At 44.4% G+C, this 13,535-nt stretch overlaps 1 protein-coding gene across 3 annotated transcripts in view; it reads left to right on the top strand.

Annotated features, from left to right (window-relative positions):
- Window positions 1-13,087, top strand: part of atp9b (ATPase phospholipid transporting 9B) — a gene marked incomplete at its 5' end in the record, with an annotated part of 115,182 nt that extends 102,095 nt beyond the window's left edge. For all 3 annotated transcript variants that reach the window (XM_084313410.1, XM_084313409.1, XM_084313411.1), the window contains 8 exons: window positions 275-419; window positions 1,134-1,198; window positions 3,874-4,029; window positions 4,915-4,979; window positions 5,105-5,213; window positions 6,277-6,334; window positions 7,915-8,118; window positions 10,596-13,087. In XM_084313410.1, the coding sequence (XP_084169536.1) occupies window positions 275-419; window positions 1,134-1,198; window positions 3,874-4,029; window positions 4,915-4,979; window positions 5,105-5,213; window positions 6,277-6,334; window positions 7,915-8,118; window positions 10,596-10,732 (939 nt within the window). In that variant the 3' untranslated portion in view covers window positions 10,733-13,087. The remainder of the gene's footprint in view (window positions 1-274; window positions 420-1,133; window positions 1,199-3,873; window positions 4,030-4,914; window positions 4,980-5,104; window positions 5,214-6,276; window positions 6,335-7,914; window positions 8,119-10,595) is intronic.
- Between the last annotated feature and the right edge of the window lie 448 nt (window positions 13,088-13,535).

The raw sequence follows: 13,535 nt of genomic DNA, 5'->3' as shown, positions 1-13,535 counted from the left end.
CGCCTCGCGCGGCAGATGATACCGAGGTTGTGGCCAGAGAAGTAAAGAAGGAAGAAAAAAAAGACCTACTGCCAAAACTAATACTTTACAGCACAAGCAGGGCCTTGTGGGATTTAAACAACACACAAACACGCCTCGGTTATGATTTAGACAAGCCAATAAAAACATTCTTACTTCCTTAGTTTGAGATGCGTTGTACGAGTTACATCCTAATGACACGGAACGTGTTTTTATTTAAACTGAATGTAACATTGTGTGTCGTTGTCCTGATTAGGTCTGTTTGCGGTACTATGAGCACGAATTTGTGGAGCTTGCGTGCCAGTGTCCAGCGGTGGTCTGCTGTCGCTGCTCCCCCACACAGAAAGCCCAGATCGTCACACTGCTCCAGCAACACACAGCCAACAGAACCTGTGCCATAGGTGAGTTCACGCACACACACACACACACACACACACACACACACACACACACACACACACACACACACACACACACACACACACACACACACACACACACACACACTTACATACACATTTATACACACTAGAGTTCTCCACAGGCTTGTAGGTTAATTGTGGTGGTGGCTGGCAGGGGGTGCGCTATATATACACACACAATCATACCCCACAAGAAGCACTATTAACATGGTATTGGTTCTGTTTTGGGAAATCTATTTGCGGTGGGTCTATTTGATATTGTGGTGGACCACTGCAACTAAATGAATGTATGGGAAACACTGCACACACATACACACTAATAAATGGATGTACACACACACACACACACACACACACACACACACACACACATTGATTGATTGATTGACATTTTTATTAACAGATTGCAGAATGGGTACAATACAGTACAGCTCAATACACACAATTGTTAAGGGGATGCAGACCAGAGAAAGACTTTCGTCTTGTTTACATCAGGGTCCCCCATTTTCAATTCATAACATAACACACACACACGCAGACTATTGAGATAAACAATCAAATGCATTACATCTTGTGTCCATGAGAGGGCAATCAAAGCTCATCTGTTAGAATCAACTGCTTTTAAAACCTCTGATTTGCATTGTGCATGTAGCATTGGCCTAATATGCGTCCTTTTATTTTATTGTGCGACAGGTGACGGGGGAAATGATGTCAGCATGATCCAGGCAGCAGACTGCGGAATCGGCATTGAGGGAAAGGTAATTGGCCCTCATACCAGTCAGTGACGACAGACTCTTACCATGATCAGTGGCTACAGACTCATACCATGATCAGTGACTACAGACTCATACCAGTCAGTGACGACAGACTCATACCATGATCAGTGACTACAGACTCATACCATGATCAGTGGCTACAGACTCATACCATGATCAGTGACTACAAACTCATACCATGATCAGTGACTACAGACCATGATCAGTGGCTACAGACTCATTCCATGATCAGTGACTACAAACTCATACCAGTCAGTGACGACAGACTCATACCATGATCAGTGACTACAGACTCATACCATGATCAGTGGTGACTACAGACTTATACCATGATCAGTGGCTACAGACTCATACCATGATCAGTGGCTACAGACTCATACCCTGATCAGTGACTATAGACTCATACCATGATCAGTGACTATAGACTCATACCATGATCAGTGACTACAGAATCATACCATGATCAGTGGCTACAGACTCATACCATGATCAGTGACTATAGACTCATACCATGATCAGTGACTATAGACTCATACCATGATCAGTGACTATAGACTCATACCATGATCAGTGGCTACAGACTCATACCCTGATCAGTGACTATAGACTCATACCCTGATCAGTGACTATAGACTCATACCATGATCAGTGACTACAGACTCATACCATGATCAGTGACTATAGATTCATACCATGATCAGTGACTACAGACTCATACCATGATCAGTGACTACAGAGTACAGACTCATACCATGATCAGTGACTATAGACTCATACCATGATCAGTGACTATAGACTCATACCATGATCAGTGACTACAGACTCATACCATGATCAGTGACTATAGACTCATACCATGATCAGTGACTACAGACTCATACCATGATCAGTGACTACAGACTCATACCATGATCAGTGACTATAGACTCATACCATGATCAGTGACTACAGACTCATACCATGATCAGTGACTATAGACTCATACCATGATCAGTGACTACAGACTCATACCATGATCAGTGACTACAGACTCATACCATGATCAGTGGTGACAGACTCATACCATGATCAGTGGCTACAGACTCATACCATGATCAGTGGTGACAGACTCATACCATGATCAATGACTACAGACTCATACCCTGATCAGTGACTACAGACTCATACCCTGATCAGTGACTACAGACTCATACCATGATCAGTGGTGACAGACTCATACCATGATCAGTGACTACAGACTCATACCATGATCAGTGGCTACAGACTCATACCCTGATCAGTGGCTACAGACTCATACCCTGATCAGTGACTACAGACTCATACCATGATCAGTGGCTACAGACTCATACCATGATCAGTGGTGACAGACTCATACCCTGATCGGTGACGACAGACTCATACCCTGATCAGTGACTACAGACTCATACCATGATCAGTGGCTACAGACTCATACCCTGATCAGTGACGACAGACTCATACCATGATCAGTGACTATAGACTCATACCATGATCAGTGGCTACAGACTCATACCCTGATCGGTGACGACAGACTCATACCCTGATCAGTGACTACAGACTCATACCATGATCAGTGGCTACAGACTCATACCATGATCAGTGGCTACAGACTCATACCCTGATCAGTGACGACAGACTCATACCATGATCAGTGGTGACAGACTCATACCATGATCAGTGGTGACAGACTCATACCCTGATCAGTGACTACAGACTCATACCATGATCAGTGGCTACAGACTCATACCATGATCAGTGGCTACAGACTCATACCCTGATCAGTGACGACAGACTCATACCATGATCAGTGGTGACAGACTCATACCATGATCAGTGACTACAGACTCATACCATGATCAGTGACTACAGACTCATACCCTGATCAGTGACTACAGACTCATACCCTGATCAGTGACTACAGACTCATACCATAATCAGTGGTGACAGACTCATACCATGAACAGTGACTACAGACTCATACCATGATCAGTGACTACAGACTCATACCATGATCAGTGGTGACAGACTCATACCATGATCAGTGACTACAGACTCATACCATGATCAGTGGCTACAGACTCATACCATGATCAGTGGCTACAGACTCATACCCTGATCAGTGACTACAGACTCATACCATAATCAGTGGTGACAGACTCATACCATGATCAGTGACTACAGACTCATACCATGATCAGTGACTACAGACTCATACCATGATCAGTGGTGACAGACTCATACCATGATCAGTGACTACAGACTCATACCATGATCAGTGGCTACAGACTCATACCATGATCAGTGGCTACAGACTCATACCATGATCAGTGACTACAGACTCATACCCTGTCATTGCCTTTTCATAAACTGCAACACAGTTCGACTTTCTGTGATATGATAATTGTTAGAAAATAATAGAATAATTCATCATGAAATGAAATATGGAGCATGTTTGATATGTACAGTATATGACGCACTTTAACAATGGAATATCCTTAATATTTATATTATATTAATTTATACCGTACATTCAAATGTTTGCATTGATCAGATGCACTCTCCCAGAGCGGAGACTACATGACATGACGATACAAACATGCCTGTAACGTTGTCTTCTTCGACTCTTTTTGTGCGTGAAGGAAGGGAAGCAGGCGTCCCTGGCGGCAGACTTCTCCATCACCCAGTTCAAGCACATCGGCCGGCTGCTCATGGTCCACGGGAGGAACAGCTACAAGCGCTCGGCAGCCCTGGGCCAGTTTGTGATGCACAGAGGCATGATCATCTCCACCATGCAGGTAGAATATAATCCTCCAGCAAAAACACTCACCATGCAGGTAGAATATAATCCCTCCATCGAAAACACTCAACCATGCAGGTAGAATATAATCCCCCCAGAAAACACTCACCATGCAGGTAGAATATAATCCTCCAGCCAAAACACTCACCATGCAGGTAGAATATAATCCTCCAGCCAAAACACTCAACCATGCAGGTAGAATATAATCCCTCCATCGAAAACACTCACCATGCAGGTAGAATATAATCCTCCAGCCAAAACACTCACCATGCAGGTAGAATATAATCCCTCCATCGAAAACACTCACCATGCAGGTAGAATATAATCCCTCCATCGAAAACACTCAACCATGCAGGTAGAATATAATCCCTCCATCGAAAACACTCACCATGCAGGTAGAATATAATCCTCCAGCCAAAACACTCACCATGCAGGTAGAATATAATCCTCCAGCCAAAACACTCAACCATGCAGGTAGAATATAATCATCCAGCCAAAACACTCAACCATGCAGGTAGAATATAATCCCTCCATCGAAAACACTCACCATGCAGGTAGAATATAATCCTCCAGCCAAAACACTCACCATGCAGGTAGAATATAATCCCTCCATCGAAAACACTCACCATGCAGGTAGAATATAATCCTCCAGCCAAAACACTCAACCATGCAGGTAGAATATAATCCCTCCATCGAAAACACTCACCATGCAGGTAGAATATAATCCTCCAGCCAAAACACTCAACCATGCAGGTAGAATATAATCCTCCAGCCAAAACACTCACCATGCAGGTAGAATATAATCCTCCAGCCAAAACACTCACCATGCAGGTAGAATATAATCCCTCCATCCAAAACACTCTCTCTCTTTTGTACTTTCTAGGCAGTGTTCTCCTCCATATTCTACTTTGCCTCAGTTCCTTTGTACCAGGGTTTCCTCATGGTCGGGTTAGTGTCTTTATATACAGTACTGTACACATTTTTCCTCTATATAAATAGCATAAGAATGTGTCATTATTATGTTTTTATGGTCATGACATAAAACCCCTCTCGCTACCTGTCCCTCTGTGCAGGTATGCCACCATCTACACCATGTTCCCTGTGTTTTCCTTGGTGTTGGACCAGGATGTGAAGCCTGAGATGGCTCTGCTCTACCCTGAGCTGTACAAAGACCTGACTAAGGTACAACATGACCCTGCCCTACCCTGAGCTGTACAACATGACCCTGCTCTACCCTGAGCTGTACAACATGACCCTGCTCTACCCTGAGCTGTACAAAGACCCGACTATGGTCGCTTTCACATATAGTTTGGTGGACTCTGTGCGATTCGGGGGGGGGGGGGGTGAAATTGCAACATTGTTGCATTGTTCATTTGGTTCGGTTTGCTTTCACACTGCAATTTGTCAAGCGCACCAAACTTTCTGAACAATGTCACACGATCGAAAAGGGCGCTCGTCTATTGGATATATATATAATCCCAAAAACAGGCTTCGGGGACAGCTCTACAGCGCACACACACCACATTATTCTGCGGAGCAGCCCAGCGCACACACATATACACACACCACATTATTCCCCGGAGCAGCCCAGCACACACACATTATTCTCATATATTGCTGAAATGCTGACACCGTTTTTTTACTTTGATGTGACATTGATCGATTGTTCGATTGAAACTCATTGCCATCATTCTCTCGCTAAACAACTTGTACACCTTGTTGTTTTTGTGAGTGGCCAAAAGCAGCTGTATAATTTGCTCATCTGACCATTATTTCAATCAGGGCTTTTACCTCCTCATTCGCCCACGTCTGTCCACGAGACATTTTTCACACGTGCTTCCAATTATCAGTGCGCACCGCAGTGTTTGTTTTGTTTCCTTCTAACCAAGATGCACAGTTTATAGGGTCACTTCCTATATTTGGTCTTACGTTTGGTCCGATGAGCATTCACACCACAAAAGTACGCACCAGGGTTCACTTGGAAGCGAACCGAGACCTAAGTTTTCAGGCGGACCAGAGTTCGCTTTTTTGGTCCGCACCAGAGTTTGAATGAGCTTTCACACCACCCCAAACCAAGCAGACTATCCGAGGAAACGAACCCTGGTGCGTTTGAAGCGGACCAAACTGCTCTGGTGTGAATGCGACCTAAGGTACAACATGGCCCAACATGCATTGTTAACTAGAATAGCTGGTTGATGGTCATGGTTTTAATTCCCTTAACCTGTTGATTTTGCATTTATTTTAGGGGCGGTCGTTATCCTTCAAGACCTTCCTCATTTGGGTGTTGATCAGCGTGTATCAAGGTAAAGCGTCTACACATGCGGACACTCCCCCGTAGCAGAGAGATAAACATTTCTAGCTGCTGGGGTTGGGTGGGTGGTTTGAGTTAGGGGAATGTACTGTAGTATCTTCTGGGGTTTGGTTGGTTTGGTGTTTTTTTTCCATTTGCACGTAAAGAATATTATTGTATTCCTTACACACACCTACATGGTGTTAGGACACATAATGAAAACTGATTATTCTATAACCAACCTGAGTAGTAGTATGTATGAAGTAGTCTAGCCGGTCCCTTATTCCAGCCTATCTATGCGTGTCTACCTCTGGCATTTCATCATTTTTACTACGCTTTAATACGGGAGGACCCCCGGCCCCCTCAGCCTCTCAGACAGTCCCGTTTCTCAGTAGCTTAGGTTTCCGCGCGTCATCCGCAGTTACATGCAGGCTTTTGTCCGTCTAGTAAATCGATATTTCTGTAATCGCTAAGCCATGCAGCGTGTGAGAAAGATCTATGTTCCTGCTCGAGCGTGACTTCCTGACAGCTCTAGTTTTTTAATTAAAGGCTAATACCAGGTCCAATGAAAAAACACAACAGGGAGGAGATATGAGAGGAGGGGTAGGACGATGGCAGAGAAGGGAAAATATTAGCCCACTATCCGCTTTAATTTATTACACAGTTTAACTCGCTGGAATGCGCTGTATGAAGGACTGTATGAAAAACCAATTATGCGATCAGTTATAGGCTATTAAGCTCAATTTGCGGCGCGTTATGATTAAATGGAGGGCTATCAAAATACAGTAGGCGCCCGCAGATGAGTGGGTGTCGGGCTGCTTGGAGAAGGTTACCGGGCTTGATACACTGAGACACATTGTGTGTGTTTTTCACCCTCATAAAAATAATGTTATTGAATCAATCCTTATCTCCAGACAGACATTAATCCTTATGCCAAGGTCCCAGTCCGCTGTCAACAGTTATAAAGCAACGGCTCTCAAAGTGGCGTCCAGGGACCTACAGAGGTCTTTTGAGAGAGGGGGGGGGGGGGGGGGGGGGGGTCCCAGCAAAATAAGGGATAATCTCTGTTATTTCATTAACTATTAGAAGGTTTCTCTCTCCAGTGATGAACAGGTATACAGTTGTTCTATACTAAATCATATCTGAAAACAAAATATCAGACAAGGGTCAAAATCTTATCAGATCAGAGTTCTTAGTCTAATTGACCATAATCACACTGTGGCCATTTTGCTCTTATGTCATGCTCAGGTAGGAATTATTTTCCACCCTGTTACCTAGGTGTGAATATGGTGGAAACAATGTGAAAGAATGTGGATCTGTTTGGGGGTTCTTGGGTACTCCTGGTGTAAAGCCTTGAATGAAACGTTGTGATACAGTATACAAAACAAAGTCAAGTGTAAACACAACTGTTTAAACCAGATTCATCCTGGATTAGAGGTGGAGTCATCATTTCTCTTTTATTATTATTATTATTATTATTATTATTATTATTATTATTATTATTATTATTATTATTATTATTATTATTATTATTATTATTATTATTCTGTGTGGTCCACACACACACCACCCCTCCTCCTCTGGCACCACCAGGTGGCATCCTGATGTACGGCGCGCTGGTGCTGTTTGAGTCCGAGTTCGTGCACGTGGTGGCCATCTCCTTCACGGCACTCATCGTGACGGAGCTGTTGATGGTGGCGCTCACCATCCGCACCTGGCACTGGCTCATGGTGCTGGCCGAGTTCTTCAGCCTGGGCTCCTACGTGGCCTCGCTCGCCTTCCTCAACGAGTACTTTGGTAAGACGACCGGAGTCGTGACGGTGTTTGACGTGTTGTTTCTGATAAAAAGGTGCTATAGATAATACAGGGTTCGCACAAGGTCCTTGAAGTGCTTACAGTGCTTGCTCTTGGTGTTGGGGACTTTAGTGTTGGGGAAGTTCTCAGATACAGATCAACATAGCAACAACTAACCGCCTCGGACAGTCCTTCATACCAGGAACCCAAGGAGGACAATAACACTACCTTAGGCATACTGCACCTTATGTGGATACTGTGATACTGTGAATAATGTATATTTCAGTGGATACTGTGATACTGTGAATAATGTATATTTCAGTGGATACTGTGATACTGTGAATAATGTATATTTCAGTAGATAGTAAATTATAACACTACATAATTTATAATTTAATAATAATAATAATAATAATAATAATAATAATAATAATAATAAATAATAATACTGCACCTTATGTGACACTGTGAATACTGTGAATATATTTTTCAGCTAGTTAGATAGTAAATTATATTGACCTATTTGTTTACACTGCTTGTGTTGTTTTTACTACCTGTACCACCCCCCCCCCCTTCCCCCATGCTGCTATGATGCCTGAATTTCCCCAAGGGGATCAATAAAGGAATATCTTATCCTATCTTAACTTAAGTACTGGTTCCTGCAGCCTAGAATACAATGTCTCCCAGTGCTCTGTCCCTCTGCTGTTAAATGGGTAGATTACTAAGCACTTCAAGGTCTTAAAGTCTCTGTGCACATGGACAGTTTGTGCTGCACTTGTATTGTGCTTTAGTTGGACTTGTACTTTGCACTTTAATTGTGTGTGTTTACCGGTAGTTAAACTCTTAGAGGTTCTGCTTTGCTTGCATCAAGTTACGTGTCCTCCCTATTTTCTCTCTCTCCTTCCTTTCTCCCTCACCTCCTACTGCACTTTCTCTCTCCCCCTCTCCCTCACCTCCTACTGCACTCTCTCTCCCCCTCTCCTTTCTCCCTCACCTCCTACTGCACTTTCTCTCTCCCCCTCTCCCTCACCTCCTACTGCACTCTCTCTCCCCCTCTCCTTTCTCCCTCACCTCCTACTGCACTTTCTCTCTCCCCCTCTCCCTCACCTACTGTACTCTCTCCCCCTCTCCTTTCTCCCTCACCTCCTACTGCACTTTCTCTCTCCCCCTCTCCCTCACCTACTGTACTCTCTCCCCCTCTCCTTTCTCCCTCACCTCCTACTGCACTTTCTCTCTCCCCCTCTCCCTCACCTACTGTACTCTCTCCCCCTCTCCTTTCTCCCTCACCTCCTACTGCACTTTCTCTCTCCCCCTCTCCCTCACCTACTGTACTCTCTCCCCCTCTCCTTTCTCCCTCACCTCCTACTGTACTCTCTCTCCCCGTCTCCCTCACCTACTGTACTCTCTCCCCCTCTCCTTTCTCCCTCACCTCCTACTGTACTCTCTCTCCCCCTCTCCTTTCTCCCTCACCTCCTACTGTACTCTCTCCCCCTGCTTTCTCCCTCACCTCCTACTGCACTCTCTCTCCCCCTCTCCTTTCTCCCTCACCTCCTACTGCACTTTCTCTCTCCCCCACCTACTGTACTCTCTCCCCCTCTCCTTTCTCCCTCATCTCCTACTGCACTTTCTCTCTCCCCCTCTCCCTCACCTACTGTACTCTCTCCCCCTCTCCTTTCTCCCTCACCTCCTACTGTACTCTCTCTCCCCGTCTCCCTCACCTACTGTACTCTCTCCCCCTCTCCTTTCTCCCTCACCTCCTACTGTACTCTCTCTCCCCCTCTCCTTTCTCCCTCACCTCCTACTGTACTCTCTCCCCCTGCTTTCTCCCTCACCTCCTACTGCACTCTCCCCCTATCCCTTCTCCATCACCTATGACTGCACTCTCCCTCTCTCTCTCTCCCTCCCTCTCTCTCTTCTCCCTCACCTATGACTGCTCTCTATCTCTCTCTCCTTCTGTCTCTCTCCCTTCTCCCTCACCTATGGCTGCCCTCTCTCTCCCCCCCCCTCACCTATGACTGCTCTATCTCTCTCTCCCTCTCTCTCCTTCCATCTCTCTCCCTTCTCCCTCACCTATGACTGCTCTCTCTCTGCTGCTCTTCCTCTCTGTGCTTCTTGTGTGTTGCCCCGTGCCAGGCCTAGGCAGGGTGTCCCTTGGAGCCTTCCTGGGTAGGTGTGCAACACCACGGCTTCACAACCCCCCCCCCCCCCCCCAACATCTCTCTGCTCACTGTGCTGCTGTGCTCCATGTTGAAAAGACCCAGTCATTTGTTTCAAACGTGTCATTGTGTGCTGTTTTATGTGTCGTGTCATACCATCTCACCCAGAGGTTTCATACAAGTTGCCTCTCCATTATACTCCTTACATTATACTCCTACTATACTATATTGGATACTATACTGGATTTCATCTTGTTTCCTGTTTGATCACATACAGTGGAACATTTGTCTAACAGTCTACCATGTCATGCCCCCCCCCCCCAGACTTGGCCTTCATCATGACCACAGAGTTCCTCTGGAAGGTGTCAGCCATCACCGTGGTCAGCTGTCTTCCTCTCTACATCATCAAATACCTGAAGCGCAAGTTCTCTCCTCCCAGCTACTCCAAGCTGTCCTCGTGAGCCTAAACCTGCAAGACCCCTGGACTGCTTCTATTTGATTTGTGCACTCTTTGTGCTTCTCGGATCATGCTTTATGGCACCCCCACCCCTGCTGATCCCCAGTGATGGAGAGGGAATCTGTAGAGGGTCCAGGGACCACCGAAAACTACTACTACTGAGAGGACACATTTATAAATTAAGAGGATATATAAGTTCATAGTTTTGGATTCACTGTATGTCACTGGGATTTCGGGAATACTTGAAAAGGCGAGAGCACAAAATGACGACTTTGCAAAAAGAATTATATATTTTTTGTTGAGCGAACACGGCGAAACAGTACACCTGACTCATTGCACTGGGAAGGCCTTGGAACAGTGACCCGTTGGACTGACAAGACCCTGGATCAGTGACCCGTTGGACTGACAAGACCCTGGATCAGTGACCCGTTGGACTGACAAGACCCTGGATCAGTGACCCGTTGGACTGACAAGACCCTGGATCAGTGACCCGTTGGATTGACAAGACCCTGGATCAGTGACCCGTTGGACTGACAAGACCCTGGATCAGTGACCCGTTGGACTGGGAAGACCCTGGATCAGTGACCTGTTGGACTGACGAGGCCCTGGAACAGTGACCTGTTGGACTGACGAGACCCTGGATCAGTGACCCGTTGGACTGACGAGGCCCTGGAACAGTGACCTGTTGGACTGACGAGACCCTGGATCAGTGACCCGTTGGACTGACAAGACCCTGGATCAGTGACCCGTTGGACTGACGAGACCCTGGATCAGTGACCCGTTGGACTGACGAGACCCTGGATCAGTGACCCGTTGGACTGACAAGACCCTGGATCAGTGACCTGTTGGACTGGGAAGGCCCCAGGGTCAATATGCCTTCTTTTTTTGATTTCACACATTTATAACCAATCTGCTTCAAGTGTCATTTTATACAAGAATCCAGTACATTGATTTCTGCGTTTTTGAATTGTTTTTGTATGTGCAGCTTTTCTAAGTGTTTTCTTTTTATAAATTGCATTTATTTTTCTGCATCTTTGTACAGCGTTGAGATGCTATTAGAGATGCAATAGTGAAACCTCACTGCATTTTAACTCCACTGATTCTTGTTCAAATGCACATTAATTAACCAAAAATTATTATTATTATTTAAAGATGCAAATAGTATAACTTTTTTGGGAACAGTTCCCCTATTAAACGCTTCAGACATTTTTCAAGGCGGCGAATGGCATATTTTGCGGTATATAGACTGTTTCACTGAAATTCCGTTGCTACTGTAGAGAATAGTTTGGCCCCAAATGTATTTCCTGTCAACTATTGCATTAGCGAACTGCAACAGGAAGTAAATTCTGGTCCTTTTTAGAATGCCATTGTTGTCACTTTGAAACAGTCTATATATTGTAAATTGTTCTTCATAGTATGATACCAGCACTCCATAGTTAAGTCAAAGTTGTTAAAACAGTTGCATTGTTAGCATTTTTTACCTTGGAACACGTATAATTATGCCACTGAGATGTCTGTTAAAGGCTGCCCATCATCGTTGCAGGATACGGCAGTTTGCATCGTGCCTCGTGATTTTGTATGTTGATGTATTGAAACCCGCCTCTCATAACTTTAGGAAGTCAGTCAGAAGTTTTAGAACGCTTCTTTTCTATCACCTGCACAGACATCTCAGTTTCTAGAAGTGTTGTTCTTTTCCACAAAATGTTTTCCAATGACAATTACTGTTTGAAAAGTTCCAAAACAGGATCCCAGAAGGCTGCTGCTGTTGTTGTTGTTTTTACTTCCAATTCCTGGCCTTCTGTGTTTTTATCCTGTTGTGGATGTTGGTATGCAGATATTGTTATGGAGGAATGAGTTTTATCATTCGCTCCTTGGGAGACTTAAGTGTTGAGCCGGAGGGTGGAAAGGTTGTTCAACTTGGACAGGGTAGTAAAAATGTATTACGTTTGCACATTTCCTTTTCAACTTGTGTGTGTGTGTTAACAGTGCGGTAAGGTGGTTGTAGTGCCGGTTTGTTCCTGTTGGTTTTGTCACGTTTTATGAGTTAAACTCAGGTCGATCATTCCTACATCTTGAACAATGACAAACCTGGCGTAAAATTGTGTAATTACACACACATATCCATAAATCAGATGTAGTTATCCTGGGAAGGAATTTGGAAATATCAGTGTGGCTATGTCACTTTAAAGCAACTGCAAAAGGGTTTAAACATTTCTTTTATTTTTTTGAAGACAATTCAATTTGTTTCTTACAGTGTTTTCTGTTGAATTGTGTCCTGTGAGTATAGTGTTATAGATTTTCCTTGGTTGTAAACTTGCTCCATGTCCTACACTGCAATTTATAAATCGTATGACTATTATTTATATTGTCGTTCTTTGGTTAATGAACAATAAGAAAATTACATTTAAATAAATTTCATTCTGCATGTGCCAGTGCCTTGGGGCTAACATGGGCTAAAAGCATGTGTTGCGTACACTGATGGGAGAACCTCTTCTGGCCACTAGATGGAGGCAAAGGCCTCATGTAGGATAGGATCTAAAACATTGTTGAATTCACATGGTTAGTGTTTTGTAAAAATATTTCAGTGATATCTACTGATAGATACAGTATCCATGTTTAAGTGAAAACGGGAAATGTTATTCTAAGATTTGTTTGAGTGCACCGTCCCCCACACGTTTATGATTAATTGAAAATGGGGGGACCCTGATGTAAACAAGACGAAAGTCTTTCTCTGGTCTGCATCCCCTTAACAATTGTGTGTATTGAGCTGTACTGTATTGTACCCATTCTGCAATCTGTTAATACAA

This window comes from Notolepis coatsorum (genome assembly GCF_963971535.1).
Source record: "Notolepis coatsorum genome assembly, chromosome: 4".
In the NCBI taxonomy this organism is placed as follows: domain Eukaryota; kingdom Metazoa; phylum Chordata; class Actinopteri; order Aulopiformes; family Paralepididae; genus Notolepis; species Notolepis coatsorum.
Note: the sequence above shows the minus strand (reverse complement) of the source record. Positions and strands in the feature narration are given on the sequence as shown.